Below are 27633 nucleotides of genomic sequence, written 5' to 3'. Positions count from 1 at the left end.
CTGGTCCAGATAGTCAGTAGGCAGGGTGCTTGCAAGTGGGGTGTGTTTCTCGAAGTGTCTCAAAGTGAGTTGGGGGAGGCTTGGTATAAATCAAGCAGCGTGTGCCAAGTGCTCCATGGGGCTGCCTGCGTCCAATACCAAAGCTCAATTCCTCATATTTGTAATTCTTTTCAACACCGATGACAAATATTTCCCAAATCCTCCATATAATTCTCATGGGTGTCTTTTTGATACCGTTTGTCCCCATCCTATGAAAATCTCTCCTCTTTTAGAATCCCTTGTTTGTTGACTGTGAAGTTCCCGCTGGATTCCCAGCACCCATTTTTCACAGCTCTGACACCTGTCCATTGAGAATGATTTCCATGAGCCCATCACAGAGGGACTGACGTTCTCTTTCAGTGACAAGAAAAGGCTTGCCTTTAAAAGAAGAGGAAAAGTCAAAAGTCATCAAAACAATGTTAATATCCTGTGTGAAATGTTGCAGTCACAATGCTTTGTGGTTTGAGTCCCTTGATCATGTGCCCCGAGGGAAGTCAGGCGGTGGTGGCGGTGGTGGTGGCCTTGGATGACGAGACGCTCAGGGGTGTCTTCAGCTCACCTTACACTTGGGCTTCTCAGGGAGGAGGGGCTGGAGCCCTGGCCCACCGTGAGCACCATGATCCTCAGGCTACTCCTGGCTCTCAACTTCTTCCCCTCAATTCAAGTCACAGGTAAACCATTTTGATTTCTTTCCTCCTCCAATTTTTTCTTTTGAGCTATTAGGTTCATTTTAAATTTCAAAAAACTTGTGAAATTTGGACATTTGAAGTGTAGTTTTTTGCTACAGAGCAGCAACCTGTTATTTAGAAACTCACTGATTCTCAGGCTACAGCCAACAAGATATTTTAATGAACATTCTTTGGAATTAAATGAGATTTATTTAGCTGTTAGTTGCTAGTGTCCCAAGAGTTTTTAGATTATGTATATACATATATTTTTTTTAAATTTAAGAAAGTTGCAGTAGGCAGCTTGGTTCTGAGAGATCCATTTCTTGCTAGCTGAACTTAGACTAGTAGTTAAACTTTCTGAGCCTCAGTTTCCTTATCTGTAAAACGGGAATAATAACCTCATCTCAAGGTTTTTGTGAAGGTAAAAATGAAATAATCCACGTAAAATGTTCAGCACAGTCAGTGCTTGGTTAGCAAGATAAATGTTGGTTGTAATTACCATGGCTACCCAAATTGTAAATGAGTGCCAAAATGAATTCTGGAGTTGTCACAGAAGCTAGTACAATATAGATAATAAATCAGCTTTCTTTTACAGTTGGCTGAAATCTGTTTTTCCAGGTTGAAATCCTGTTTCCAATGATGATGAGGATGAGGATGAAACACTTGAATCTATTACAGTTAACTCCATTTCGGATGAAGAGATGGGGATAGAAATGTTAATTTGGCTTAAGATATACTTGTCCTAGCTTGGAACTGAGGACTGAATGACCTTAGTCTAACTCTAGAACATGTATTCTTATGCTATTCCACCTAATATGATGCGGTTTATAATTTCATAGCTCTCAGTTATGTCCAGGGTTAACTTACCTTCAGAAAATCACAATTCCAAACAGAAAGAGCTTGTTGCTTTGGTGGTGGTGGTGGTGAGGTATTTGTTCAACTTGTTCTCAGAGTTAGAAAAGGGAACCACTTGGCTCCAAAATTGGATCGATAGGGTTTAATAGGCATATTTAATTAAGGAGAGTTGTATTTTTCCCTTGAAGACGCATTGAAAAGCCAGTATCTCCAATTTTCTTTCTCACTTATGTTGGTAGTGCGGGGACTCAATTATTGTTCTTAAACATCATGTGCACGAGCTCCAAAGGGTATAATTACCCAACGTGCATGAGTACAATAGTTACCTGTCTACCCATCCATTTTGTTGTCTGATGTGCCACAGAGCACATTTACAAATTGTGTGTATTTACAAAATATGTTGGTAGAATAAAGAACATGAACTGGTGACGAGACAGGTTATGCTCCCGCATCTGGTACCCAGAACGGGGAGCTACCAAATATATTTAAAAAGAATCTTCAACATTGATTTAAAAAAGCCTTTAAACTTTATTTGTAGGGGACCTCTAAAATTTATTTTTAAAGAATATTTAAAACTTCTTAATTTATTAGACAGTATAGTATAGGCATAAAGGAGAGAGAAGCCTCATTCTGACAGAAAATGATTTAAAATGGGTAATCGTCCACAAAGCCCTTTTCTGGCGTGTTTTGTGGCCAGCCGTCCATCATCAATTCATTCACTCTCCTTTGAAAATATTTTTTATAAGACTCACAGCTCTCTATTTTCCCTTTAGAACACTTATTAAAAGGGGGCTAGTTGAAAAAGCAGTGAAGAGTTCACACATGTGGAAACTGTGTTTTCGACTTTGAGATACGTCTACTCTTCAAACGCCAACTCACCCTCATAAAAACTTTTAAGATTTTACGCCTCTTCCAGTAAGAAAACTAATGAGAAAAAAACAATTCCAACATACAAACATGTCTGATCCATCCTCATCAGTGGTGTAAAACCTTTCTCTGTATTTACTGTCCACGAGGGAGTTCTAGATAAGGAAATTCTCTGGTCGAAGTGTAATTGTCCTCCCTAGGGGTTGTGAGAGACTACTACTGTGTCTGTGTTGGGCTATGTGTGTGTGTATTTGTGTGTATGTGTGTGTGCGAAGAACAGTTTTTTCCCTTCATTAATTTAATACATTTAACTCATTGGCTCACAGCACAGCTTAAAATATTTATTCTGTGAAGGTTTAACCTGATTCTTCATGATTTTGATAACACTATAGAAAGATCTTTATGGCTAAATTAAAGAAATCTGATTTAGGAAGCATGCGGAAATATGAACTTACACCATTCCTTTACTAATGCTATATGTTTTTTCCTGGATTTGGACAATTGTGCAGTTGAGGTCCACAATAGGGGACTTTGTTGGACTTTGGAATAGGAGTCCAGCTTAGAGCTGCAGGCCCTTGAAAGGGAAACAAATTGTGTCTGATGATAGAAGGTGTGCGTATAATACATGGCATTGTTCTTAGATTTTTTAGCCAATGCTGGTTATTTTTCAGCAAGCTAATCATCCAGTATGAAGACAAAAATCAGGACAACACCATGTATTTTTTCCACGAGAGCACTTCTTTTCATTTCTTCCCAAACCTTAGCAAATAAATTGTCAACAATGGCCGATTTGAATGCTATCGATTTCTCCAAGGCTGCTGCATTCCCCAGCACTTCTTTTTCTGAGAGAGGCGTAGGAGGCAGGACAATGATGGGTATTTAATACAAAATCATCAGCAAAACAAAGTAATTAAAGACTTTATTTTTAGTTTGGCAAATGACCTCTCTTTTTGGCCAGCGGGCGAGGGCTGCAGAGGCGTGGTCACCAGCCCAGGGGAGGCTGTTCTGGGGCCCCCTTTCATGCCTGTCACTTAGCCTTGAGTGATTCCTTCAGGGACTCAGAGGCCACGAGATACCAAGAGGCTTTTGGTTACCTTACCATCCCCCTGAGAACATGTGATTTACCTCTTTCAGGAAAGCGTAGCTCAGAGGCTGGGCTTGGGCAAGTAAGGTAAAAAGATGGACAAAGAAAACGCAGTGTAATTAGCAGATCACTGTAAATGCATGACACCCAATATACAAGTAGCCAGTTTTTCTGACTGTTAAAAAATTGACTGGGTGTTTTGTCATTTCCAGGAGGCTTGCTGGGTATTTCAAAAGTGTACTCATTGCTTAAGAATTTGTTTTACTCTACTATCACACCCTAAGATACTACTTTTTTTTTCCCTAAGGCAACCATCCTCCATCCAGAAAGGACTTTTACAGCAAGGAATGTAAAATTAATACCAATTTACCAATACCAGGAAATAGAATGAGTCATTTTCCCAGACAGATTAGAAATAGAAATGAATCTGAGATCACAACTCTGAAGCTCTCACATTCAAACCTTTACAGTGGGGTGGGGAGGGGATCTCACTACCTCTCCTTTAAACATAAGCCATCCCCCTTTTTAATATCCTTGTTCTATTTTCACGAGTGTTAAAATGCCGCATGATGATCATTCAGCTTTTATCATGTGTGGATAACTTCCTCCAAGTATTTCCTGCATGCAGTGTGCTGACATTTACAAAATGAAAAATTTTATGCCACCAACATCCCAGAAGAAAATTCTGTTTGTGGTTTATCATCTCTAAAACAATAGCTCTTTATTAACTGATATAGACATTGATAAGGCTACACAATTCACTGCAGACTTTCTTGTCTAAAAATTAGAGGGCAGGCCCTCCTTCAAACGCAGTTATTTCACAGCAGGTCATTGAAAAGGATAAAGTCTTCCTTTTCCCCTTTCCATCTTGGTTAAAATTTTGTTTGCCTTTTTTGTCAAGAAATTTATCGTTTATGGAACTTCATAGAGGCTGGAACTTTTCTTCTCAGTTGATAGTTAAGCTGAACTTGAGAAAAAAAAATAACATCTGGGTGGCTTTGTGACAGATTGAAGGGGTCCTTGGTTTTCTAAGATGTGTTCAGGAATCGATGTCTCTTTTATGGTAATTTCTTTGATGCTTTTTGGTCAATGACATGGTGTTGTCATCAAAAAAATGTACCCAGAGCTTTCGGTCTGAGAATCATTGCATGAGAATTGGTCCCTGAAGCTGGAGGAAAGGTAACCCAGGCCCTGTGGAAAGTGGGTGTCTAATTTTTTGCTTGTTATTCTCATTTTGATGACTCTGTCACTGGAAGAGAGGTGTGTTGGATGGGTTCAAGGACTATTCAGCTGCTTGTTAGACAATGTGAGAAGGAAGTTTAGACTTCTTGGGCCTTAGGATTTCAGTGCTAATTTCATAGGCATCTTAATGTAGTCCGTGTGTGACCACACAGGTTTATGTTTCGTTGCTGGAAGAGAACTGCATGGTGGTGAATTTCTTACCTAACTTTGAGCTGTAACTTTATCTCTGCATCACCATTACCATCATCTTTTTCATTTGTCATCATCTTCTTTATCTTGGGGACTCTGGCTGCCAAGGCAACCAGGTTAATAGTTTCTGATGATGTCATGAGTGTCACCCACTTGGCGTTCACTCTGACCTCTGATCTAAAATTGTGAGCCCCTTTCTGCAATATCAGTCACCTTGTAGGCTCACAATCCACACATAGTATATTGATTATAACAGTAACTCCTAGTCATTTCCCACTCATTCACACGGAGCTGAATTATTGACATGTCTTACATTTTAACAGTGACGTAGATTCCCCTGTTAATAACTTGGGGGGGCAATCTTTTTTAACTTAAGAAGGTAGAGGGTTGTGCTTTTCAGTGCTTAGGGATACTTGGCCCAAGAAGTGTCAGAACATCACTAAGGCTGTGTCTTCAACTTCCATGTGACCTGATGACTTTCTTTGAAATGAGACACTACTAATAATAGGTGTATGTAATTTAAGAGCTGCTTCAGGAATGTTGAGTCCAGGAGGGGTCCATTTCTGATTCACAGATGGTCCCACAGAAGCTGGGTAAGAATAGGCACATAGGAGGAGAGGACTGTTTCCTCCCAACATGAGGCTCCTGGGGGAACGAGAACAGGGGTTAGTAAGTTACTGTTCTCTAAAGTACTGGACTCCAGTTCTCCAAAATGCCTGCTCCTTCTCATGCTTTGGTAAGACAGGTCTTCATTCCTGTGTTCAGTCAATGGGTGTTTATTATCATCTTCCATGTGCTCTTTTAGATTCTGTGACTGATACAAAAACCTAGTCTGAGCTTCAATGCAGTAAAAATGAGAATTGTGAAATCTTTCCAGAATTTTTTTTTCTTTCAACTTAGTGTCACTGTGAATGGTTCCCTATTCACACTATGTATTTTATGGAAAACAATGATAAGTTGAAGTAGCCATAGAACTGTGGACTCCAACCACAGGCATGTAGAAATGGGCAGGAACTTAGACATCTCTCAATTTATAGAAAGGAAGTTTTGTTGATGGTTCCTAGAAGATGCTAAAGAAAGATGACTTTGCAATGTTTCCTGGCCTTTTTGGATGCTTTTAGGCTGGGCCCATTCTAATTATCCAATCTATCTCTTTTCATATCTAATGTAAGATCCTTAACCCCAATACTGCAGCCTTCTTCCCTGTCTCACACACCTGTACTCCGTGTTTGTGACCTTTCTGATGCTGTGTCCCTCTTGGAATTCCCTCCCCCTTTTCATGTATCCAAATCCTACTTGTCTTTCACTTTATGTCTTTAGTGCAAGATCCATCTCGCTGAGGAAGCTCTCTCCAGGGATTCAGCCTTTATTATGGTCTTGTCAGAGGAATCCCCATGGGAATGTAACACAATCTAACAAATGTTTATGAAACCTCTGTTATATTTTAGTCTCTATTGAGATCTGAAGGAATATAAATAGAGGAAATTAGAAAGAGTTAATTAGCACACAAGAACTGCTTGTGTAATTAATCAAGTTCTCTTAGGGACTTCAGATCTAGTTGAGAAGACTGTATATGACAGGATATAACAGCTGGAAACAGATAAATGACACTTGGCAGTCCCCTACCTCACCACAAGATAATCATAGTAATTACTTCGATGCCTTAATGGCTTTGCATAAATTATTGTAATCTTGACTGTACTACTCCTCTCACCTGAAGAAATCTTCTCTGTGACCCTAAATGGCAAAATGAGGGACTTTATTCCTCACCAGGGTTCCTAAAATTGTTATTGTGTTGCTGCATCTGTTTTTTTCCCCCGGACTGTGAGCTCATTGCAGGCAGAATCATGTTGTATCCATTCTTATTACCTTAGTACCATGTCCAGTGCTGGAAGCCTTGTAGGTGTTGAGAAAATATTTGTTGAAGAAGGAAATAAATGAATTAGGACCAAAATAAGAAAGCATAAAGTAAGTGCTTTAATGAGATTAATAGGAAATAGTAAGCTTGAAGGGAGAGCTGGGAATTGAACTGGACTTTAGAACTGGATGGGATTTGAATGCATGATGTTTTTAATAATAATTCCTAGCTACTATTTATTTTGTACTTATAATGTGTCAGATACTGTTCTGGCTAGCTTTCTCTGTATTAAATAATGTATTTTTCCCCTACACCCTTTGAAGTAGTTACTATGATTATCTTGTCTATAAGACGGGAAAACTGAGATACAGAGCAGGTAGAACAACGTGCCTGTGGTCACACAGCTAGTAAGTGAGTAAATCCAGACACTCTTGCTCTAGGGTTCATCTTCTTACCGTTGCCATGTTGCCTCAGGAAGGAGAAAAAACACAAATAAATTAAACCAGAAGCATCATTCCATGTTCTTGGAAAAGATTGCCACTCTGAATGCATAGAGGCTAGGAGAGATAGGGTGAGGTCAGGTCAAACAAAAGATTAAATACTGATAACAGAAGTTCAAGCTTCACTTGCAAGACCTTGTGAAGTAGCTGAAAGTTTTTGGAAGCAGGAAGGTTTACAGTGTATGGAGACTAATGACCAGGAGACCGTGTTACAACACTGTTACTTTGTCAGAAAAAGGGTAATAGGATTTGGGTGGCAAATGTGGGAAAAGAGAGAAGTGACTATTCTGAGAGATGTTTTGAAAGTAGAACTTTCAGGACTTAGTGCTTGGTTTGTGAAAGAGAGGGAGGGACAAAGAATGATGCCAAGATTTTTGACTTAAGAGGAATGGTGGCATCACCACCTAAGATCAAGATGTTGCTGTGCAACTGATTTTGGAGGAAAATAGTGTTTAATTTTAGACATACTGAGTTTGAAGTTGGGATGACAGAAAAATGTCCATTGCAAAGCTGAATGTGGGAATTGGGCAAGAAGAAAACATTTAGGAATCCTCTACTTTGGAATGAAGTTGATGCCATAGAAATGGATGGCTGGTAGAAAGGAGAGGGTATAACTGGAGAAAAGCAGAGAATTGAACTTCATCTGAAAAACAGCCCTGATTAGGAGTCAGCTGAAGAGGATGATGAGCTAGTGAAGGAGACAGAGGATATGTTTGGAGAGGTAAGAGGGGAATGAGGCTCATGGAATATTCCTAGAGCTGCAAGAGGACAGAATTTCAAAAAGATACAGTGGTCAATATGATATCACTATGATATCAATATCCAAAAATAAAATAAAAAAATAAGGACACAAATGAACTACTTATTATTTATAACTCAGATGACTGACTTCTTGAATATGTGTAAGCACATTTGACTGTCCTTTATGATTGGATTACTGCATTCTATTAATTCTTATTTTGTGGTTGGCTTTATTCCATTGATAACTATGTAAGTTTAAAAAGCTAAAGCTCTAATCTATTCATAGAAACAATGATCAGTACACATATGTAAACTAAAAAGAAAGTGCAGTATATTGTATATATATATTTACATGTGATATAATGTATATGAGCAGTCAAACTGTAATATTTCTACCTAATAAAACTGAAAAAGGGAAAAATTATAGATTGACTCTCTAATCCTTAAGGTGATGGTATTTGGAGCTGAGGCCTTAAGAGGTAGTTTGGTTTAGATGAGGTCATGAGGGTGGGGCCCCCATTATGGGATTAGTGCCCTTAGAAGAAGAAGAGACTATTTCTCCTCATGTGATGACACAGCAAGAAGGCAGCCATCTGCAAGCAGGGAAGAGAGCCCCACTAGACACCAAAGCCACCAGCAACTTGATCTTGGACTTCCTAGCCTCCAGAACAGTGAGAGAGAGAGAGAGAGAGAGAGAAAAGAAACAGTGGTTAATAGCATTGATTATATAAAGGAAGGAGAAGTGAGTAATGGCTTGGGAAGGCCATTGGTTTTGGCTAAAAGGAGGCCATTTGGGGCTTCTGAGTTTAGGCAGAGTGATGGGAAAGAAGAGAACACTTCAAAGTGTTAAGAAAAGGTGAAGGGGGACAAAAATCAAGACAGTGAAAAGGAGAAGAAATTGCTAGATAAGGTGAAGACAATCAGGAAATTTTCCACCTATAATATTTACCATGGTATTTTGTACATAGTTGGCATGTAATAAATGTTTGCAAACTGAGTGACTTAATTATGTTTGACATGTGGAAGGAACCAAATGTTGGTCTTGAGTGTGTGTGTGTGTATGTGTATGTGTGTGCTGCATGGGCGGAGGGGAGAGAGGGGGCTACTAGGAAAGAAAAGAGGAAGAGGGAAAGTTAAAAAAAGAGAATTGGAGGCAGCTTTCTTGAGGAGATGGAGATGGAGATTTGGGACACGGAGGATAGGAGTGTTAGCGAGAGGAAGACAAATCTCTAAGAAGAATGGGAGGAAGGGAAGAGATTTATAGGGGTAGAGATATGGTAGGATGAACCTAGGGTTGGTGAATGATTCATACTGGCAAACCTGATGTTAAAAGCTTTTGTGAAATGTGTATTTATATTTTATTTCTCAAGGCAGGTCATGGTATTAAACCTCTGTCAACAAGGCTGACCGGGATAATACATACCTTGACTTTGGAGATTTAGCCTGTTTGAGCTGTAAAGTTGCTTGAGTCTTCAAAAGTGCACAATATGGCTGGGCTTGGCTTCAGCTCATGGCCAAGATAACGGGGTCACAAGGTTCCTATCAAGACTGGCCAGCAAGTTGCCAGTCAGGGAAGTTAATATTAGCATCTTTCTGTGTTGTTTAGAGGAAAGACATGGTGGCTTGCCCTTGGCTTTGGGGAGGCCATCTCTGTTATTCTTTCTCCCTTTCTTTTTCCAAACTCAAAAGCTAAAGCCACTGATTTGTCAAGGTAGGGGATGTGATTAAGAGTTTAATCTGTTACACTGTGACTTAACTTTCTAGGCCTTCATTTCCTCATCTGCTATATGAGGGGGTTGGACTAGAAGATATCTCAGGTCTATTTCTGGCTTAAAAATGCTTTTTAAGTGGAATAAAAAGCTCTAGCTTTTATCAGCTCTAGCAAGGCACCCCTTTGTGGATGCTCTTATGATCTGATAGAGAAAATACAAGAATTGCAACCAGCCATCTTGAAAATTGCTTGGAGAGATTGCAAACCAGGATCTTAGATGCTAGTATACTTAGAAATGGCAGTAGGGCTTTAGGGGACAATATTGATTTTGCTCTCCCCTATCTTTCTATGTAATATTAGGGTTCAACACAGTAATTATTTTCAGACTTCTAGGCCATGGCACTTACCTAGAAGATTCTCAGTGTGCCAAGGTGGCTCTGAGCAGACTTCTCAAAGGTGTAAAAATTAGGAAGAATGAAACAGACAGGAAATTGTATTGTCATCTTCTTTACAGAGTTGTTTTGAATGAGGGCTTAGAATGATGATGGCTCAGGAGGAAAATATAGTTCCCAAATTTGGTTACTGGATTAAAATATGTATTTAGAACAATGTATCAATATAGGATGTCCCTTGCTACCTGTGGAATTTCTTTCTGTTAACTGAATTACTGCCATAATATTTATGTAGAAAGCTATAAAGCCCCTGATACCTACTCTCTGAACTATAGGCAACATTTCAGGGTAATAAAATTTGATTTTTGGATCAGATTTGATGGCTTTTGGCATAGGTACCTCTCTCATAGAACTCAAGGGGCTCTGCCATGTTGTCCTTTTAGATGGTCCTCCCAGCATTAGTTGCTGAGAGGACACTGCAGATGTTTGAATGGTAGAGACTGGGTCACATCACACTCAAGTTTGTGTTTGTGTTTGGGAAGATTCGGTCCTAGAGTGTTCACACCCTGCATAGCCGGGTGTTGTCTCTGAGTGATAGGGATGGATTACAGTGCAGGCAGTGGCTTTTTTTTTAATTCAATCAAGTTTATTAATAACTATCATCCTAATACAGATGACATCCCAATGTATTCCTGCATTCTTGAGCTCCAGTCTGACTCATCAAACTCCCAGACCTCTCCTCCAGGACGCCTTGCTGCCCCTCAAGCCCGACACATTTAACCCCCAGCAGCGTTTTTCCTAAACAGATCTCCTCTCTTCACTTAGCCAACTTGGTCAACAGGCCCTCCCCATCCATAAACTCCACGTCATTTCTGGTTCCTGTTCGCCGTCACCAAGCGTAACCCAGCACTGACACCTTGTCCACCCCGTCTCTCCCAGCGGCTACCTCCACAGCTTGAGCCCTGGAAGCTCACGTTGATGGTATCACTCAGCCTCCCAACCAGCTTCAGCCCTATCCTCACTGCAAGCCAACATACCCTGCACTGCTGCGCTGACCTTCAAGTGGCACTTCCCACCCTATCCTCACTTCAGATGTTTTCATCATCTCCCATTGCCTTTCTAGTAAAATCCTTGTGTCTCTTCTTGGCGTTAAAGGCTCTCCATGATTGGTATCAGCCATCTTCACCTACTGCCCCCTGAGTCCCCCCCACCCCATGAAAATAGAATGCTCTGCTTGTCCCTCATAAACCCTTACACTAAAGGTCACTTCCTTCACTTTAGCCTGTCTAAATCTGCCCCATACTTCGTGGTCCAGCTAGAGACCACTCTGCACAAAAGCCTCCAGAACCATCTTGTCTGGAAACAAGGGCTCTTCTGTGTGCCTGAGGGTGACCCTCTGCAGCGCTCACACTCCATATGTGCCTTAGGAGTGTAGCTAATTGTGAACCTGCCTTAGGGTTTCTCCTAGAAGGAAGAGGCTGTATCCTTTACATCTTCCCACCTCCCAGGCACCTAGTACTTTAGGTCCCATTATTTCTTCACTGAATGATTGACTTTGTAGAGGCAGAAGTCAAAATACCAAAGAACAATTTTCTGACACATCAAGATTTCTTTTCAGAGGGTTTTCATTGATCGTATTGATAATTTTTCTCTCTCAAGAATTAATGCCTTAAGTCTAGGTGCTTGGATGGGACTTTTTGCTACTGAACTATCTGACCTTTGAGTTACTTTCTGACAGTTTCCTGGAGCACAACAAGTTTTTAAAAGGCTAAGGACAATTGTTGTCTACACTACAGTGTCTGCCTGCGTAGAAACACAGGGCAAGGTTACAGGTGGCACTGGGGCTCTGACCAATAACAGCTTCTATTTCTATAATCATCTGTACATCATTTGCACCATTAGTTTGAATTAAGGTCTCTTTAGATTTTGTTTAGAAATCACACTGTCTATTGATAAGAGTTAAGGTGCTTGATATAACTGGTAGTTGTGCATACACAGTCTTGGGCGGGGCTGGCTGCTGGGCCTGATCTTTTTCTCTACAGAAGTCATTGCTTCTGTCATGGCGGACTCCAACTCTCTTTCTTTCTGATTCTGGGAGCCTCACCCTCCCCTTGCCCCTTGCGATGTAAGGGTGGTCAGAATTCTGCTGCTATGGGCCACACATCCTAGCACTGCCCCTTGTGGCTCCAAACCTTTGCCAACAGCCTTTTAATAAATAGACCCTCCTCCTATCACCCTCCTCCTGTGCACCCTGAGTGCACACCTGTTTTCTGCTAAGATCCTGAATGAGACAACATATTTGTATAGAGACCATGGTTTTTCAAAGTCTTTTTTTTTTTTTTTGAGAGGTTTCCCTTAAATCTTTATTCCTGGTGAAAATGAGAATCATTTCAAGATGACGTCAACAGAAAACTAGACGAAATGACCACAAAGTTCTTTTGAGAATGTAGTCCAAATTACTTATTCCCCTCCCTTTCCATTTTACCATGAACTTCAGAGAGTCTGGAGCCATTCAAAGTGTGATAGCTTTGTTTTCATCTTTGTGTTCACTGAGGAGGATGGTAGAAGATGCTGTGGTCTATGGGTGTTTTGTGTTCCTCTTTCTTACATCTGTATGAGGCCAAGCCACCAGCTAGGGTTACCAGAGCCACAGATGTTTGAACCTCCTGATCCTCCCAGAAAGCACAGTTTGTCTCACAAGTTCCTGAGCAAACACTGGATTGGCCTGTGGACAGCCTGCCCCTTATGGAGCCTGAAAAAGGAGTTAAGTGGTCAGATGGCCACGTGTTGAAGGGTAACCTGGGCCTGAACAGGAAATGTGCTCAGAGGAAAGTTACGGTAACTTCACCAGCTCTGTGGTCAGGAGGGAAGTGTTCTTCTGTGCCAGGGAAACCAGCCTCACCTTCACAGTATGTTCACAAACATCACAGGGCAAGATGGATGAAAATAGAAAGCTTTCATTTTCTTTGGTTCCTGCCTAACATGTAAAATTCTGTTCAGTCAGAATTTAAAAAAGGAAACAACATGATTAGGATCTTTACAACCTGGTTTTCAAACTGCAGAAGGAACTCTGATTGTGATGTGTGGTGGATGGAACCCAATAAAGTTCTTAAGAGGTTCTGAAGGAAAATCACATTGCTAGATAAACAGGTATTCTACCTTTTTTTTTTAGTGCTTCCTTAGCTCTAGCTAAGGAATGCAGACTTCAGTCTTTAGTGCTGTGTATTCCACTCTCTGGTTCACCAGCCACTATGTGCCATTTTATTTCTCTGTGGTGCGATAACATAGAAAAGCAAAATGAAATGTCATAAATTAAACATGACAAATAAATGCAATTCACAAAGGCCTTGAAGTTAAGGATTTGCCCGTGAGATTTAGACCGGAAGTGACTTTATGTATTGACTGATGTTTATGTTCAGATCCTTTTGGACACGTGGGTAAGCTGAAATGGAAGTGCTGCAGTGGTATAATTATTGCTTATGGGTCTGAAATAATTTATAAGAGGTATTTCATGCCACTGTATCATCTGCAGGCCTTGTCTGGGATCAGCCTATGACCTTCAGGAAGTCTCTGAAACTGTAAGCAAAATCTTTTGTGTAGAGACAAAGCAAGTTGGGAGACAGATTTTTCTAAATATGACCATGAAATCAAGTCAATCTTGTTGAAGGTACAAAATTATTCATTCATGATTTAAAACATGACTCCGAGAATAAATTACATCTTAGCTCTTTCATTGTTTGTTTAGAAAGCCATTTACTTCTTTGGTTTTCAGTTGCCTCTTCTGTGAAATAAGGGGTTGGCTGAAGTCATCTTCACCTTTCCTTCCAGCTGAGCACTTTCTGCAGGAGGGTACTCCAGCAACAGAGGGGTAGAAACCGAAATGTATCTTGGTCTTGTCCTCTTCCCACTCCATTTACTCCTCTACTCAGCGGTATTCTCCTCCCTAACTCTCGCTTTTAGTACCATCCAACTATCAAGTCCAACTTTGAGAAGGTCAAGAATTAATCGCTGAAATTATGTTGAATTTTTGATGCAACCTGGTAGGGGGAAAAGAACAATAGATTTGAAGCATGAGGCATGAGCCAAGTCCTAAGGGCCCCTTACTTGTTCTGTAAACTTGGGCAAGAATTAGACCTCTTTGACCCCAGTTTCCTTCTCTGTAAACTGGGCATAAAAATGACTGTCCTGCTTACTAACTTCACAGGTTAATGTGAGGTTCATATAAGAGAAAATTGGAGAAAGCACCTTGTAGCCCTGTGAGTGTAGATTATAGTTACTAATGTAAGTCAATGTATTTTCCACACTGCATTTTAGGCTTCACCTTATTTTGGAATCGAAGTATTAAGTGAGCTGGTGGAGAGTGTCCTTGTAGGGTCAGGGTTCCTTCTCTGGTTTTGGAGCCACACCTTAGAGATGGTTATCTTCCCCACCTGTGCAGGGAGTTGGCTGGTTTATTGTCCTAGTAACTGACCCACTTACAACAGGCGAAAGGAAAAGTTTTTTGGGGGGAGGAGAGTAACCAAGCCCCCCTTCCCCCTTTCTCATGGAAGCACAAGCAACTTTCAGTTTTCCAGAAGTCAACTATATCACAAAATTCATAGATTATCTGTGGGAAATCTTTCAGCTCTCCCTTGCTCAGAAGCAGCAGATAAGTACCTTCTCACCTCCAAGCTTACTCTTCATGTTGCCCGTTGTCAAGGAGGAGTTGTGAGGGAAAGAGGTTTGAGGTTACTGCTTCCTGTCTCCACACCTTTAGCTAGTGTAGCTGCTAGGAAAGGCTTTGAAAAGCAAAGCACTAAATTCATCATCAAAACAACTTGTCAATTCAATTAGAGAAATGTCAGTCAAGGCAATCTTTTAGTACCAGAAGCAAATACAATTGATAGATTGACAGTGTCTCTCTTTTAGCTCAGTAGGTTGGACCTAGGTAGACTTTGCCTAACTACTCACAAGAGGGAAGACCAAATATTTAAAGGGAAAAAGGTAAGTTGGCCAAGACAAAATTAACTTGAGAAGGGAACTAACTGGAAAGCAAAAAGAATCAATTTAGTATGAGGAAGCTAAATCTCTCTCTAGTTTCTTCTTCCGAGGCTAGATATACCCTTCAATTTTACAGTATGTCCTTAAATTATTCGAAGTATTGCGGATTCCCTGAAACTCAGAAAACCAAAATACACATCAAAGCCAACTGTCACTTGATGTTCTGGCTATTGGTTGCTTCGACTGATCCATGCTATTACTTCACTCTCAGAGTAAGGGGTGTGCCTTTTCAAACAGGCTCCATTTCAAGAAAACATAAGAGGAATCAGAATTATCCTGTCTGCTGGAAGTCATAATGATCATGTATATTCAACGTCACTTAGGGCAGCTGGTTACCATTTCTACCCCCTAAAGTGAATTTTCTTCCTTTAGTGTCTTTCTAAGGCAGATGTAGGTTTTGAAGTCCTATGAAATGGTTTCCCACTTAGGCTTCTCTGAAAGATTGGCACGAACCAAGGTGGGACCAAGAGCTATAAGGATACACATGCTGACAAACAAGAGGTTCTGTTAGCCAATCCTGAACTCAGGTTGAACCCCGAGCTAGGAGGCTGTTGCCACACACTGGCAAGTGAACTACTTCAAGCATAGCACCTAATTTTAAAATGCTCTGTGTTGACATGGAAGAGGAGGGCAAGTAAACATCAACAGATAAATCGGGCATCTCTTTTCCCTCAAATGGCTATGTAACCAATATTTTTCAACCTCTTTCCCAGCAATGTAGTAATACAAAAGGTCAGCCGGGAAGGGACTTTTTCTTTCCATGCTCAATTGTTGGATAAGCCCTCACTGAGGAGTGTACTGACTATGGAACAGCCAGTCTAGACGTTGGGATCATGGGTTGATCGTCCCTAAGAAGTTTCCCACTTTGCCACGCAGAGGTGGGATGGACTCAGGAAAAACCTGACCAGTTTTAAAAAAACTAAGGCTTGAATCCGGAGGCCCCATGAGGAACAGAAGGAAAACCCATCTCCCACTTTTCTCATTATATTACGCATTGTGAAGGAAAATCATTTCAGGGGAGGAAGACCACTGTTTCTCCCTTCTGGAAAAGAGCAAAGGCTGACTAAGCTCCCAGGAGTCAGCGACCAGGAGCCTTCGAGGTACTTCCTCATTTTCTTTGCAGTGATCCCTGAGGCTGGAAGAATGTCCTTGTCACAGCCCACGTGTCCAAACTTCACCTCGGTTTCTGAGCTGTCTGTTTTGGTCACGCAATGAACAAAGACAAGATGTAGGCAAGAGGCAAACAGGGCTACTTACTGGTTGGTCTGCATGGCTGAGGACAGCATCTTTAGCTCCCTCACGCACCACACCTAAGCCAGTGCTGAGTCTGGCCCACTGCACCCTGTGAATATTTCACCCACTTCATTCTAGCCGTTCAGTCCCTCATCACCTCTTGCCTAGACTACTGCCATTGCCTCCTAGCTGGTCTCCATGTTTCACTCTTATGCCCTTCAGATTTCTCTTCTACATTCTTGCTTGAAGTCCTTCAGGAGGCCATCATTACCTGCGGGATGGAGCCCAAGCTATGAACCATGCTTGCTTTGCCAATCCTACCTTTTACAACTCAGGTCCAGCAAATTGAAGTAGTTTCAATTCCCTGCACATGCCAAACTCTTTCTTCCCTCCTCATCTGCTCTGCCTAGACTATTCTTTTTTTTCTCTTTGTTTTATCTTCCCCACAGTCCCCTACCTTTCCCCTACCCCCCAAAAAATCCTCCTAGATCACTGTGCCCTCAAACACAAAGACTCATATTAGCTAGGATAACTTTTCCTGAATAAAAACTTGCTGAGTCAATATACACATAGTCCTTATAAGACTCAGGTCAGCAGTCACCTCCTCCAGAACTCCTCAGCTGGCTTTCCACCTGCCCCCAGAAACACATGTAGATCAGTGTACCATTCTTTCTAAAGTAGCTGTCTGTTTATGTATCTTTCTTCACCAGGTTGTGAGTTGCCCGGGGGTAGAAATTGAGCCCTGCTCATCTTTGGAAAATCAATCTCTCCTATGTGCTTTTTTTGGGAAGGTGTCACACCCCAAGTTATACAAGATGTCCTGAGGAAATTACTGGAGTATAGATGCTTGAACTCTTCCACCTTCCTCCCTCTCCATGTCGCTGTGGGTGCTGGGAGCCAGAAGCCAAGCTGGGGGACCCTGCAGGATTTCTCTCCAGCCTTATTCAGTTTCCTTGCCCGTGCTTCCCCCTTCCCTCTTTTTTAATCCCTACAAAGAAATCCTATTCTCAACTTTTTTTTTCTTATATCAGCTCTCAAAGGAGGATCAGAAAAAATGTGAATGCCCATGAGAACAGAACTCAAGTAATTAGTAGCAGGAACACCCTTCCTGGATGGCTCAGTAAGCAGAAGTACAGGTACCTAACATGAAAAGGAGGAGGGGTGCTGGCCTTTCTTGCTGGGGTTGGTTCTTCCAATCAGAGCCGGCCCAGTGATTCTAAGTAAACAAAGAAAAAGGCCAAGAAAAACAAAACAAACCAAAAAATGAGTTGGATTTCCCTATCAAGACAGGCTCAGCTTTTTGATTTTTTACATGTTTTCTTTTCAGTGCTTTTAGAGATTATCTGTTGAATAATAAATGAAGCTGAAGTTGTGGAGATCTGAATTTTAAACCAAGACTTAAGGAGCTGGTAGGCAGAGCTAGCTGCTGCCAAAAATGATACAGTCAGATTACCATCTTTCACTTACTGATCATTAGGTGAGATCCTTTTGTTCACACAGTATTACACAAAGAAGCACAACACATCATCCTTGCTCAGAAGAGACTTGGAAACTAGGGCTGCAGAGGAAATGCACACAAATCAAAAGCTAAACAAATTGAAGCCTATGAAACAAGAAATGCTCAAAATGTAGACCCCCAACCAACAGCAGATGAGTGATACAGAGAGAAAGCGCTCTGAGACAGGCGAAGGGAGAGACGCTGCAGGCCATCGAGGCAGTGAGCCAAGGACAGCGAGAGGCGCACTCACAGCGTGGCCCTGGGAGGCTGCCTTAAATAACCCGGCTAGCTGGGAGGGCTTTGAGGAAATGAGGTTGGAAAAACCTGTGGAGGCCTAGGAATTGAGGATAAGAAATCAGTTTCAACTGTTAAGCCACTGGTTCTCAAACTTGACTGCAAATTAGAATCTCCTGAGAAGCTTTAAGAGCACTGATATCTGGGTCCTACACCCAGAGATTCTGATTTAACTGGCCTGGGAATCAATGGTTTTTAGAGGTGATTCTAATATGCTGTTAGCTTGTGAAATCTGTTACGCTATAGTGGTTTTCAACCCTGACGGAGTATTAGAATCAACTGGGGGAATTTTTAAAACAATACCAAAGATGACCTACAGAATAGGAGAAAATGTTTGCAAATCACATATCTTGATAAGGAATTATATAAAAAATATGTAAAGAAACTGATAACACTAACAAGACAACCTAGTTAAGTGGGCCAATGATCTGACTAGACATTGCTCTAAAACGGATATACAGATGGCTCATAAGCACAGGAAAAAAAATGCACAACGTCATTAGTCATTAGGGAAATGCAAATTGAACCACAGTGAGATACCACTTCATAACTCTAGGATGGCTATAATAAAAACGATGGACAATAACAAGTGTTGGCAAGGATGTGGAGAAATTGGAACCTGCTGGTGGGAGTGTAAAATAGTGCAGTTGCCTTAGAAAAAGTTTGTCAGTTCCTCAGAAAGTTAAATATAGAGTTACCATAATGACCCAGCAATTCCACTCCTGGCATATATACACAACAGAATTGAAAATATTCATCCACACAAAAACTTGTACATGAATGTTCATAGTAGCATTATTATTTAAAAAAATTTTTTTATTGAAGTACAGTCAATTATAATGTGTCAGTTTCTGCTGTACAGCACAATGTCCCAGTCATGCATACACATACATATATTCATTTTCATATTTTTTTCATTAAAGGTTATTACAAGATATTGAACATAGTTCCCTGTGCATAGCAGCATTATTCATACCATCCAAAACGTGGAAGCAACTGATGAATGGAAAAACCAAAAAATGTGGTATATCCATGCAATGGGATAGCATTTGGCCATGAAAGGGAATGAAGTTCTGATACATGTTACCAGCATAGATGAACCTTGAAAACGTTATGCTAAGTGAATGAAGCTAGACACAAAAGCCACATGTTGTATGATCCCATTTATATGAAATGTCCAGAAAAGACAAATCTCTAGAGATAGAAAACAGATTAGTGATTGCCAGGGGCTGGAGAAAAGAAGGAATGGGGAGTAGTTGCCAATGGGCATGGAATTTCTTTTGGGGGGATAGTAAAATATTCTGAAATCACAGAGTGGTGATCCATTCACAACTTTGAGTATAATAAAAACCCACTGAATTGTATACTTTGAGAGTGATCTTTAAAAAAAAGAAAGGTGAAATCTGTGGTACATAAATTATATCTCAGTAAGTTGTTATGAAAGAAATGAGAAGAATCGACCCCTGTCCCCTCCAGCATAGACCAGTTAAATCAGAATTTCTGGGAATGGGACCAGGCATTGTTTCTTGATGTACCGCTAGCGCTGAGAACTGTGCAGGAGATGAAAAACTATTAGCGCTTTAGTTCTTTGCAGTGCTCCTTTTTCAAAAACAAAATACCTGAGTACATGGATTCAGATCCAGGTGAAATTATAAATTTCATTTTAGTAGACTATTCTATTTGACTCTTCAGTATGGGTATGTGCGGGTGTTGTTTCGAATAACTTTTGCTTAAAAAAATGCAAACAGGTAGAAAATTATTAGTAGACCCCCAAATGACAGCAAAAATATCTTTTGTTTGTATTAAATTTTGAATCAAAGACAAGACACAAAGTGATTTATTGCTTTGAGAAATCTTGGAGAGTCTTGGTTGCAGAGTTGATTCTCAGTGCTTAAGTGGTCTATTTCTCAGGTGGTTGTAGTTTACTTAGGTCTTAGTCCTAGCTTTGCTCACAATCTGCTCAGTGATATTAGACAAATCATCTAATGTTTCTAGATCTCATACGGTCACAAGAAAAGGAAAAAGGGAATATATTATCATATGTTAGCCAACGGGGATATAGTGGGAATCAAGATGGAATAGATGTGTTCTCCTCCCCCAGGTAGTTTATAGCCTTGCTTCAGCTTCTTTGCTTTAAAAGTGAAGAGACTGGACTAGCTCATCACCAGGGTCTTCGGTTGTTTACTGGGATAGCATAGAGGTAGAAGATGGACTAGCGAGAGAACTCTTGTGAGCCTCTTGGACCTCTTCCTTCTTCTGCGATTTAAAGAGACAAATATGCAAATTTCTTGAGGAGGCTGTTCTCAGAATTTGCTATGGAAGAAAAATTAAATTCTTTGGTTTACATTTTTTCTTACCTCTTTATCTTACTCTTGGAATGGCCAATAAACAAGTTCAAAATGTTTCACAACATGTTAATTCCTTCACAGAAGGCTGATTTACAACTTAAAATAACAAATCTACCTATGTCAGGTGTTAAAAGCCATATTCCTAAGTAAACCACTCAATTAGGAAATTAATACAATTAAGCATGATTAATTGTACATCTTAGGACACCTTAGAAATCTCAGTGCAGATTTCAAAATTCCAGATGCACAGCTGTGGTGTTCAGGGCCAATAGAAGGCTACATTCTGCCTTCCAAGTGAAAACATGCTCCATTGTTTCCTTCAAAGGTGGATAAAAATAAGATCAAAATATAAACTCTCAGTATAATTATCTCTCATAGAGCTCCTGCATCTTCATCTGCCAAGAGAAAGTCTTTGCTGGAGATCTGTTTATTTTGTTAGTTAATATATCTTGATTTCAGGGGGGAAAAGTCCTTATACTCTTGTTCTAAGCAGATGATTTTTTCCCCCTCCAGAAAACAAGATTTTGGTGAAGCAATCGCCCATGCTTGTGGTGAACAACAACGAGGTCAACCTTAGCTGCAAGTACACCTACAATCTCTTCTCAAAGGAGTTCCGGGCATCTCTTTATAAGGGAGCCGATAGTGCTGTGGAAGTCTGTGTTGTGAGTGGAAATTACTCCTATCAGCTTCAGTTTCACTCAAGTACGGGATTCAACTGCAATGGGAAACTGGGCAATGAAACAGTGACATTCTACCTCCGAGATTTGTACGTTAACCAAACAGATATTTACTTCTGCAAGATCGAGGTCATGTATCCTCCGCCTTACATAGACAACGAGAAGAGTAACGGGACCATTATCCACGTGAAAGGTAATGTATAGCTCAACCAGCGTCCTCTCTCCAGTAGTGGTTTTCAACTGCAGTCGTAAAGACTAGGTCATGATCAGTGGTGGGGTTGGATAATGCCCAAAGAGAATACACCAATGAGGAAGTCTGTACATTTTAAACTAGTGATATTTTGCATATATCAGTTCCTCTCCAGTTCTTCCCTAGAAAGAAGGAAGGAAATGTACTCAAGTGCCATTCCCATATCATTTAATCTACTCTGTTCTATTTTTCAGAGAAACATCTTTGTCCAGCTCCCTGGTCTCCTGAGTCTTCTAAGCCATTTTGGGCACTGGTGGTGGTAGCCAGCATCCTAGCTTTCTACAGCTTGCTGGCATCAGTGGCTCTTTGTAACTGCTGGGTAAGGGAAGCTGCACTGCTTTCATGTAACTCTCCTATTGCATATGCAATCTGGATATATTCAAGAATTTTGCCTATTGTGGATTATTTTTGTTGTCCCTGCTAGATTTGTCCCTGCTGGGTTCTCTTTTAGCCTATCTAACTTTATCTGAGATAAAAATCTGATGTGAGTTCTAGGTTCTAGAAGGCACTGTTTGGTTGGCCAGGCAGAGTAAGAAGCTAAAACAGGTAAATTGAGGTGGAGGATAAATTAGGGAAGAAAATGACCTTTCTTGTCCCCATTTTGCAATGTCATTATGACATATAAAATAATATATACATATGTGTGAAAATCTAAACAACTTGGGAATCTAAGCAACTGAAGCCAATGACAACTTTGGTTCAGGGTCAAAAATCATGAGAAATTTGACTACTGAAATTATGCATTCAAACCTAGCAAAGAAACTAGGTCTGTTTATCTGAGTCATATTTTTATCTCTTCTGAAGCAGTTGAATTTTGTGAGGCCAAGTACGGTGCTGTCATTATGAAACTATAATGGGAGTTAGACTTTTCTGAGCTCTTACCACTGAATTGGAGTTTACGGACTTTTGCAAACGTTCATGCAGTAAACCTGGTGTATTTTTCTCTACCTTTTTCAACGTTGAAGTTTTGGCCTCAGTTGAACACATATTGTAACCATATGTACCACGAGGAGGGGACCTCCTGATCAAGGACCTTTCACTTACTCAGAAACTTCCTGTTCTCACGTACACAGTGTGGTACAGAATACTTCCATTGACTCCATATTGTCTTTGAATATTTTCCTAGCAGTTAGATGCATGTATGAACCATTTCCTCAACAAGAAATATATGCTCCTCAACGATAAAGGACTATTTCTATTTTTTAAAAAAATAATTCTTTTAATCTTTATTTTTATTTACTTTTTAATGTTCTTAATGGCAGTACAGGGGATTGAACCCAGGACCTCCCTCATGTTATATCCCCCACCCCAGGACCATTTTTCTTGATATTCACCATCTGTCTGGTATTATGTGCATTTATTTAGTTAAGTGCTTAAAGAACGCTTATGAATGGGTAACCCCATAGAGGCCAAAGTAAGGACTGAAATGAACATGCCTGAAGTATAATACTCATCTTTAAGGCGTACTCTGTACATTTAACTAATTTATACATGGATCGGTGATTTCTGGAAGCTGTGCCGTGTTGAAGCCATCCTATTTGCTATAGCCTTGGTGCTGGACAGGGTGGGAGTGGAGGAGGAGGGCAGCCCTGGCTTCACAGTCATGCCAGTGATAGATTCAGCTTGGCATCCTTTTAAACTCTTGTTGGCCTATTTCCCAAATTTTCCTCTTGCTTGTTCCCCACATGCGTTTCCCATTTTGGAAGACTCTACAGGGCAGATGGACATTTGGCAGGCTACCTGTTGCCTAAAGTTATCTCCAACAAACTCTGTAACCACGTTTGTCAGGTGCTTGTTCCTGGAAATCCATTATATCAGATACATCTTGAGAATTTGCCTGCCTTGCCTTCTGCAAGCTGCCCAGCCCTGATGGGGGCCTTTTATGTAGTGCAATGTCGCCTAAGTTCTTCCTCTGATGTTGGTTGAGTCTCTTCATCTTTTTGGATCTTGGTGTCTTCGTCCAAGTGACCATCCAATTTTGAGCCTCTGGAAAGTTTTCCAATAATATTAGAATTTAAAATCTCAGTTCTTCTTTTTATCTTGATCCCCTTGGGAATCTCAGCTTCTTAATTTAAAAGCCAGGTGGAGTGCCCTTTTGGGTACATTTCCAGGACAGGTGCTCCCCAATATTACACTGACCTGGGTCAACGTACTTTACTAGCTTGGCGGAAAGTAGTTTTGGGAACTGTTTTAGCTTTCAGTGGCCAGAAGGGTACTGCTCACCATTTAAAACTTACTGTAAATATACCCTAGGATATCAGTTACTATAACCAGGCTATAATCTGCTAAGTGGCTTGAATTACCCAAAGGGATCAAAGTAGCTTCTCATTTTCAATGAGTTTTTCTTTTTAAAGTTTATTTTCAATTTGGAAACATCATAAATGCTATATGTTTTTCTTTGGCAGCATGGCTAATTCCTAGTGATGCTCATTTTGCTTTGTCTCGGGAAAACTTATTTTGGTCTTACTCTGTCTCACAGGCTCCCTGAAAATTGGAAGTCCCAGTGCTTGGCGTACTTTGTCTTCTGTGGCTTCTTGTGGTTAATTAGGTCACCCAATAAGAAATACCCTTTATTTGCATCTCAAGCACAGGTCTTTGTACTCTCTGACCAAAAGGGTGTGAAATAAATATATACGTATATTTCATAGACTAACACAGCATATTTAACCTGGGCTCATCTTTTCCCGATGCTGTTACTGTTTAAGCTACCAGCACCTTGCTGAGCTAGGTAGCCCGGCCACTAGGGACCACTAGCGTTTAGCCATTTTCTGGGTGCTTTTCTGGGATCATATTTTTGGCTGGTCTGCACTGTGCCTTGGTGTAAGCTGCTGTTTTCCGGAACTTCCTGAGGGCTTGTGACGTGCTGTTGTAGGCAGTTCTAGGCTGAGTGGGCTTCTGGGAGCAGCTGCAGATTCCATCTTAGTTCTTGACCTGTTTCTGACATTTGAATAAATAAAGAGCCCCCCTCTGCCAGGTGGCCACAGACCAGCACCTGTTACTCTCACTCAACCCTCCATTCACTTTGCTGAGCTGGTAAACCTGTTCTCTTTCTTAGTCTAATGGAGCCTTTGAAAAAACACAGTTTTCTCCACTCTAAGTCACACTGTGGGGAATATAGAAATTGTGTGCATGCTAGTATCTGCCTTTAAATCCAGTGTATTTTTGAGGGCCATGGCTTTGAGTAAAGTGCCTATGTCTTGCTGCTGCTTCCAAGAAACAAGTGGGTAAGGACGAGGGTGGAGGGACAGAAAAGGGAGGAGTGGTCCTGGAATCACACATCTTTAGCAGACAGTGAATGGCGAAGGGCTAAATGACTTAGTCACACAGACATAAGGTGAGTGCTCTGCACACGTAAGTGCATATGCTAGGTGCACATGGACACTGTGGGTTCTGTATACTGTTCCCAGCCATGCATGTGTCATTTCAATCCCACTGCTGTGTTTACAGTTAGGGTGATAATGACTAAATCTGTTATCTGATAACAGCGTGAGAATAAGTATGAGAGCTTAGTGCAACAGATCTTTCATAATCTTGGTGCAACCCAGAGAACCTCAGAGTCAAGATATCTTCATTATGGGGGCCCCTCTTCTAGCCCTAGTTTTATTTGGGTGTCCAGAGGCAAAGACAGTCACTGGGGAGTCTGACAAGGAAAGTCCTCAGAATTTGAGTAAGTACTGTAATGCCTCCCAGGGTATCAGCTGAGCAGCCTTTCACATTTATTTGGGGGCAGACAATTCCTTGCCTTACTCCTGCCCTGCCATAACCCTATGCCCAAGAGACCTCTAGCCTTTCATTTGTAGAAAGGATGTAGAACCAAGATGTTTGAAGGGCGACTTCCCTTACCCGCTTGGTTTCCATAGCTACCTCTCTCTAAATGACTTCCCCAATTATGTCTGTTTTATGCTGTCCTCTTCTTACTTTCAGCTCCATGACACATCCATTGTCTCAAATCCCAAATGACCAAAGCTGAATTCATAGCCTCTTTCAAATCCCACTTCTCCTATCATCTTACCTTACATCTATGAATGGAACACCATCCTCTTGGTCACACAGGCTCAAATCACTGGTCACCTTCGAGTATGAGCAAGAAGGAGGAGTCAAGCTGTCTAACAATAGTCATTCTAATATGGTGATATATTTTGTATCCATGGCTTCCTTTTCATTCCCTTTTTTTCATGATCAGACTCTTCAGATCAGGATTTCTCAGTCTTGGCACTACTGACATTTTGGGCTGGATAATATTTTGTTGTCAGGGGCTGCCCTGTGCCCTGTGGGATACTTAGCAGCGTCTGTGGCCTCTACTCACTAGGTGCCAGGAGCATCCCTCCTGGTTCTAACAACTCAGAATGTCTTCAGACATTGTCAGATATCCCCTGGGGCAGAGGACAAGGGAACTGGAGGTGTCAAGGAGGAGGCTTAGGAGAAACGCTGGAGGGGGTGAGACTTTGGGGAAAGATCTTGAGTTCTTTTTGGACATATCGAGTTTAAAGTGCCTTTGTGGTCTAGTCCAGAGACATAAATTCGGGTAAAATAGGTGGCAATCGAAGCTGTGGGTGTTGGTGAGTCTGCCTAGGGAGATGCGACGGTGTGAGTAGGGGAAAAAGCCTAGGACCACATCACGAGGAACTCTGACACTGAATGGCTACTTAGAGAAGGATGAGCTTACAAAGAAGGCAGGGAGGGAGTGGCCAGAGAGGTAGGATGAAAACGGGTACCATCTCACAGAAGGTAAAGTAGAAGTGTTTCAGAAAGGAGAGGGTAATTGATAATAGAGAATGCTGCTGAGAGTTCAAAAGATGAGGCCTGAAAACGTGTTAGTTGTATTTAGTGATGTGCAGGTCAGTACTTTTCTAACCTTTCTATAACACTTACTCATGCCCCTTTGACAAAGAAGATGTGAAGGGCTTGGGTAGGAGTGCACGGAAATAAGGTCAGTCATTATTTACTTATTTGTTCAGGTGTTCAGGGCATTCATATCCAACATATTTACTTATGCATCAGCTCTATGTCCAAGAAACAGATTTTTTTCTCATTATAGATAATTCTGAGTCCAGACATCTGGAGGACTTTCTATTTTTAAAATGTTTGTGGGTCTTTCATCAAACATGTAAGTTTTACCATCACATTGATCCAGAAATGATGGTAGACATTCATCCAGATGGAGCTGAATCTGAGAAATGGAGATGAGTGATGCTACTGTGTTTATGGAAATGTACTCACAAATAAGGGAATAAAAATTTACCTAGTTGTCTAGAACTGTAATACCTAATTAATTTGGTCTCCACTGCTATGAATTTGTGACTATTCCAGACTCTGGAGGGCTGAAGGTCCTCTTTTGTTAATTATGGAAAAATGGCTTCTTAAGCAAATGACTAATGTAAGAAGGTGGCACTGGGGATACTTAACCTTTCCAAAGGAGGAAGAGCCTTCAAGAGTATTTACACATCTGCAGTGGATATGTTAATTAGATATGCTTTTGGAATTCAGGTCAAATGGCTGCATTGAGAGTAACACGGGTGCATTTCTCGAAAATATTTTCTTTGATTCAGACTTTTCAAGTTAATTTTGAAGAGTCAAAAGTAGTTCGGTTTAATTAGTCATGATCTAAGTGCAATGTGCTCAGTGAATTCTGGCTTGTTGAGCTTCTTTTGACAGTCCATGTTCTGAATAGTTGCCCCCAAATCTTAGAACTCCTGTGCAGTTGTCCCCAGTCTTAGAACTCCTCCCCAGTCATCTCCCTCCATGTCCCTGGCCCCCTTCACAGTGACACTTCTCTTTTCTGCAGTTGAAGAGTAAGAGAAACAGGATGCTTCAGAGTGACTACATGAACATGACCCCCCGCAGGCCAGGGCCCACCCGGAGGCACTACCAGCCCTACGCGCCAGCGCGGGACTTTGCAGCCTACCGCTCCTGACACGGACGCCTATCCAGATGCAAGTCGGCTGGCACCTTGTCACCTGCTCAACACCACTGCTCTGGATAGGAAAGGACTGCCTCGTCTTCAGCCAGCCACCTTGGGCCTCTGTTGGGCCACCAGTGCCAACTCTTCTTGAACAACTAGACTGAATAACATCATTTTGAGACTCTGAAATGAAGTCAAAGAATATTAGTGTGACAGGCTATATTTTGTAGTGCTATGGCCCAAAT

At 41.1% G+C, this 27633-nt stretch overlaps 1 protein-coding gene across 1 annotated transcript; it reads left to right on the top strand.

The window, feature by feature from the left end:
- Positions 1–486: 486 nt before the first annotated feature.
- CD28 (CD28 molecule) lies at positions 487–27633 on the top strand. Its single transcript, XM_006205206.3, has 4 exons — positions 487–710; positions 21073–21429; positions 21681–21805; positions 27272–27633. The coding sequence occupies exons 1-4, from the start codon at positions 566–568 to the stop codon at positions 27398–27400; spliced, it is 756 nt and encodes a 251-aa protein (XP_006205268.1). The 5' UTR covers positions 487–565; the 3' UTR covers positions 27401–27633.

Source organism: Vicugna pacos, chromosome 5, assembly GCF_048564905.1.
Source record: "Vicugna pacos chromosome 5, VicPac4, whole genome shotgun sequence".
In the NCBI taxonomy this organism is placed as follows: domain Eukaryota; kingdom Metazoa; phylum Chordata; class Mammalia; order Artiodactyla; family Camelidae; genus Vicugna; species Vicugna pacos.
Note: the sequence above shows the minus strand (reverse complement) of the source record. Positions and strands in the feature narration are given on the sequence as shown.